Source organism: Malurus melanocephalus, unplaced genomic scaffold, assembly GCF_030028575.1.
Source record: "Malurus melanocephalus ecotype Western Australia unplaced genomic scaffold, MMel_1.1 scaffold_110, whole genome shotgun sequence".
Classification (NCBI taxonomy): Eukaryota; Metazoa; Chordata; class Aves; order Passeriformes; family Maluridae; genus Malurus; species Malurus melanocephalus.
Window position 1 is genome coordinate 167,750 of NW_026623342.1, and position 6,000 is coordinate 173,749.

The window sequence follows — 6,000 nt, forward strand, 5'->3', positions numbered from 1 at the left end:
TGCCAAGGGAGGTGTCCCACAATTTCATGAACACACTGGATGCCTCTCTGCAGGCCCAGTGCAGGGTATAAGAGATTAACCAAACCCATCCTCACTTGCTACCTATCCTGTGCAGGAGGGAAAAGGAATCTRTCTTCTTGTACCCMTGACTCCAGCATCCTTCCAAATATKCTYCCAGCATCCCTGAAAAAACCTGCTTAGAATAAGTCACCACCYACACAATGCCTGAACATTCAGGCCCTTTGCCTCTGCGTTTATGAACTTTTAATGAAAAAAACCCAATTCCTGCTTCTTTTATTTCAGTGTTAATTTTTACCTACATYGAGTAGGATCTTGACAGAAATAAACAGGGCTATTTGAAGCTAAAGTGATACTCAGTGACAAGCCAATGATGGAATCTGCACTTAAATCCTTTTAAGTCGCACACCATTACAGAAATAGGTAAAAGATGTGATGCTACCTCCTATCCAGGATGCTAATCACCATCAAGTTTCTGCAAGCCATATTAAAATACATTAAAACAAATCAGTAGCACTATTACAAATTAAAAYAGAAAATATTCGAGGCTCTAAATTGTGTGTGTTTATTCCACCCTGACTGTGTGACAATTACTGGATAAGTGTTGTCCCCAGTGAGGGGAAGGAACAGATGGCAGCCTGCTAAAAAGCACATACTGTATATCAATTTATTAATTACTAAATGAAATCTGCTAGACGTTCATCACAAGACACTTCAGCTATTAAATTTCAGAGGGATTAGAAATTCAAAACAAATTATTTTAATAATAATTAACTTAGCTATATGTATTGCAAGCATGTTATTTCCTTAGCTCAAAAACCTGAAATGATTGGGTGCCATCTGTCTAACTACCATYACAACTTTTTTAATATCAAGAGGGCATTTTGCTCAGGTACACAGACAAACRCTGAAAAAAAGAATTAAAAATTAATGTTATGGGCATAATTGGACGCTTAGAAATCTGCCCCTTGTTGGCTGATTACTAGAGCACAGAACCTGCCTCATCTAGGACAGTGATTTGTGTCTGAGAGGCTGGCTTGAAAAGCCTTTACCATTTGTTAGCTCTTTCATGGTGTATGTAACAAATGCTGATGGTTTTCAACGCATTCTTGCAAAGGCCTTAMTATATCACAAAGTCAACATCACAGCTGCAAGCTGGCAATCTACCTTTTTATGCACATGTGACAGCCTGAGAATCATTTTCCATGCCCCAGTCTGCAAGTTGTGGAAATACATCCAGCAGGTCAAATAGCGCTGCAATTTACAACTGGCAGAGATGAACACAAATCTGAGCCTTTACCTGCTGCTTCTCCAGTTCTGCCTCAAACTCTAACTTTGATTAAACAAAGGACCTAATTTTATGGCTGTATTCTTCAGAACAGGGAAATTGCAGAATAATTCATATGAGAATACAGAGAGAAGCCCACGTCTTACATGCAAATTTAAAGGATCTCACCATCTTCAGCTGTGACTCCAGCGAAGCAACACTTCAAAGTCTGAGTGTCTACTCTCTAACATTGTCTTCTGACAATGGTAGGGGTGAAACATATTGGTAGAGTATTGTGGTTTTTGAAACTTTTCTCATTTCTGAATTAACAATCATATACTCTTCTTAGAAGTGGCTCAGGATACCCATTGCCACAAGTGACCAATGGCTCGGTTTCATAACTACAATTTTTATTACGCTAATTGAAGTTTCAGATTTCTGAAATTAGAAAAATGGGWGATTTTATTACAACTCAAACCTAACAGAGCATAGAAAATTAAAATAGCTCATTCAGAATGTCAGAGGGCAACTAGACAATTGTGTCATCCTTAAAAATTATATTACTTCATCTCRCTCAGGCGTACTGAAAAAATTTTCCCTCCCTCATGTATTTTCTTAAAATCTAGTATCTTTGTAACAGTAAACATGATTTGTGGAGAACTTGAACCAGTAGTTCCATGGTCTTCAGTTGTTTTTTCTTGTAGCACATGGTAACTTCTGAGATAGATACTGTCTGAAACAGTCTTTGAGGAGGTAGACTTTTTGTGGGTTTCTTAATTGTTTCTAAATTTATTTCTCATTTTTTTTTAGACATAGAAATGAATGCATCATATAGTTTGGGAGTAGGAGGGAGAACCTGCATCAAGTCAAGTTTCAGAATCATTAATGAGGTAGTTCTGCATCTGGATAATGAAAGAGAACAGTGTGAACCAGTGGCACAAATCTTCAGCAGCAGAGACCGTCTCAGGCAGAGCTATAGCAACTCAAGAGCACAACTCAGATGTTTTCCCAGTACTTTCCTTCAAAGTTAAAAACCCACCAGCAAGCAGTGCATCTGCACAGCACTTGCAATGCTTCCTGAATGCACTCAAGCAGCTGGGCTCATCCATTCTGTGTGTGAGAGCATCACTGGTGCATACACAATCACAACAACTGCACGCTTAGGAAACACAGCAAACACTGGTTCTGTGATTAATATCKGGGAATGCAAATCCTAGGAAGAAAACACAAGTCTCTAAGCTAGTACGTTTGCTTGCTTGCTGGTTCTCTCTCACTTCTTGCCTTTTTTCTCTTCTATTGAAGCTTCCTTGTGCATCCAAGCAGCAGCTGTACTGCAGGGCACAGAGGCTCTCCGAGGAATTCAGTTCCCATTCAAGCATCCTTATCCAAGAGTACGAGATTAAACATTCAGGCACAGGTGATTATTATATCTCAGTATATCCTGTCTTCCTCCAAAAGAAAATGGGAAAGGCTGGGCCTGGATGCAGCCCTGCAGCACAGTCCCACAGCTGAAATAACCAGAGAGGCAGGATTGTGGAGGGCATAGTGGAGCCTGGGTTTCTATCCTTTCTTCTTCTTTGGATTCCAARCAATTCATCTCCATCCTCAATATGTCCATCACTCCTCTAGAAGTTTAGTTTTAATTCTAAATTCCCTAAATTTGCAATAAGTCTTTCTGGGTTTTAAAGTTTTTGTGGAAACACTTTTACAGCTACTTAAATTATGGAACAAAACAAATACCAGATACAAAATTACCCTGGAATTTTCAGCCAGAGCAGAGTTCAATAACCAAAGCCACAGTGGATTCCATCCTTGGGAGGATTGCTTTTAGACACAGAAAATGACTCAACATGCTGAAGGCTAACTAACTGTCCTGCAGAAGTATTACCCGACACCCAGTTTAGTGGGGAAGGTGCACAGGGACAGGAATAATTCAGTGTGTCACAAATAGCCTATATGTATTAAAAAAAGGAAGAAGAGCCAAGGATTTCAATTTCTCATAGTTTAAATTTCCTTTTTCTTAACCAAAAATTAAGAACTTAACCCAGCTGTATGGTTTCATACTGAATAGAAGAAGGAGCATTTCAGTTTGCCAAAGGCACTCAGAAGAAACCCCAACAAATGAAGGGCTAATGTCACAAAACTGCTGGAGGACAGATGAGTACATTGTTCCTTCTTAATTCAATACCCAGGCAGTGCAGAAATTCACCTGGTGCCAAGGGAACCAGATTCAATTCTTTCTGCTTGAAGTGAGTCAATCTACATATTCCACCTCCCAAGACAATGCACCAACTACTTCTGCAAGGTATCCAGGGACCACCAAACCTCCAAAGCCGATGGCATTCCATTTTGCATAAATAATTCAAATGCACTGGCAYGCTGAGCCCCAGCTGACAAAGCCTTTCCATAGCACGAATCCTTCCTCCCTGTCTCTTTGTCCCAGGCTCAGCGAACATTTCAGCTGAGAACAAAAACAACAGCAAGGACAAAAAGAGACAATTTAGGACTCTCTTACCATGACAGGTGGATTTGGGCTCAGCCTCCTGTCCCAAATCAAGCAACAACTATATTTCAACATGGACCTTTCACCAATTCAGTGAGCAGCATCCTCTGGCCTATGTTTTTCCAAACTGCTCATAAAGTTATCCACAGAATCCCAGCATTTATCMATTGGCTGCCAGTCTCTTCCAGAAAAACACAGTAACATTCACAAGGGATATAACTTRAACTGGGATTTTGGTACACTGTTGACAAATACTGAAAAAAAAAAATCCCAAACAACTAATCTCGACAGCATTCAAACTTTTCTGAAACTGTTCTAAAAATAAAAGTGAAACATGGACTAAATCACTGTYTCCTACAAGAACTGCATAGGGGTACTGAGGCAAGAAAGCTCAGCTTGCAAGGAGCAGGTGTAGCAGAATAACAGCCTGGGTAACAAAGGGAGAAGGAGAAGCAAACAGAGCTGGGCAAAGAGTGTGAAGCATCAGAAAAATCACCTGTGGAGGTAAGAAAAGGCACTGTTTGAGCAGAAAATTGTTCCTTCACACACTTTGAAAAGGAAACAAAGGTGAGAATGGCCCTGTGGTAGCAGCARCCCAGGAAATTACTGATAGCATCTTACTGAGGGGCCAGGAAATGCCTCCTTTTCACCTCCATACAGGAAAAAAGAGGGGCTAGCTCCTGATTTTTGAAAAGTTAACTGTTATGGTTAGCTACATAGGGATGTGCCATTGAGGGTTTTGCACAAAAACACACTTTTGTGTAGYTATACAAGATTTACAACACTTCAAAACTCAGTCCCATCAATGCGAAATGTAATGCCTTCTTAATCTACCAAAGCCTTAAAGCAAAACAGTTTTTCTGTTTCTGCATATATCTGTACATCACATTTTTCATTCTATAYCTATTCTTGCTTGTAGTATCAAAGATAGAATTAAGATAATTTTTTTTTTTAAATCCTTGGAAGAAGATTAAGATGTGTTGAAAGATAGGAACACTTCTACTACTACCAGCTGTTCTACATTCCCATTTTGAATATACAGCTTTGAACAGAAACATATTTTATATAAATAAATATCACAATGCAATTGTTATATATTCTAGGCAACTAGCTTGACCAARGATAAGGTAATAACCAGAGGTTTTAGATGCTAAGGAAATGAAAGCAAGAAAAAAACAGTAAGAAATTTATTGTGAATGGACATTTACAAAGGATATACAAATATCAAATGATAGACAAATACAGGTGAAATAGGGATCTAAATATTGCATTACAATGCTGGTAGCGAAAAATTTTATAGGTCAAATCTGAAAAAACAATATTGGTCAAATGCACACTACAACCTATTCTTCTACCAATACTGTTCTGAGAYGTCCAATAATACTGCAACACTAAAGCTTACTTTAAGTGCCATAATTTTTCCTCAATTAATGTGGCATGCAGTAGACATGTGCAGATATATGTGTATAAAACTGACACACATTAGTTAGAAAGACCAAAAGCAAATATAAGTGGAGTTTGGTACTCACCTCCTTCTCCTGACCCGGAGCCATTATCTGGAAAAGAGAGGGGGAGGAGAAAAAAAAAAGAAAGCAAATGAAAATATTGCTCCAGAAGCAGCTGTTTGTTCAGGAAMTTGTCACTGTAAAACATTACACAGATGTTACATTTCATGAGCCAGCTGTAAAAACAAACATCCCACATAAGGTCTGGCAGCCTTTAATATGGTTTGTCCATATTCACTATGCCCTAGTCTCTCTCTTCACTGCCAAGATGTTACTCAAGGAACAGCATCATTCAACACTGAAACTAAATTGCTTTCTTAACCTCATTTCAACTGTTGGAGATTAAAATTTGTTAAGCCCAACAGAGATGTAGAGTACAAAGTCCGATTTTTGGAATGTTTATGTTTCCCTACACTCTGGCCCTGGGAGGAGTAACACATAAATCACCTGGCTGCAGAATTACCTCCAGAAAACAACTAGTCCTCCAAGTCAAGTAGACTTCAGTCATCTAATGYCAAAATAGCTTCTCTCAGCCGAGTCAATCACTTTGTATAAAAATGCTCTAATGGCATAGTTATTTCATTGACATTTGACTGATTGGATTAGCATCTGATGAGTGACAGCTTTCAACTGGATCCCATCTGCAGTGGCAGTTCGAGTGTCAGCAGGACTGGAGCTTCTCCATCACCCTGGACAACCAACTCTGC

At 39.1% G+C, this 6,000-nt stretch overlaps 1 protein-coding gene across 2 annotated transcripts in view; it reads right to left on the minus strand.

Annotated features, from left to right (window-relative positions):
* Positions 1-6,000, minus strand: part of TMEFF1 (transmembrane protein with EGF like and two follistatin like domains 1) — a 110,603-nt gene that overhangs the window by 30,942 nt on the left and 73,661 nt on the right. For both annotated transcript variants that reach the window (XM_057369441.1, XM_057369440.1), the window contains exon 4: positions 5,318-5,344. In XM_057369441.1, the coding sequence (XP_057225424.1) occupies positions 5,318-5,344 (27 nt within the window). The remainder of the gene's footprint in view (positions 1-5,317; positions 5,345-6,000) is intronic.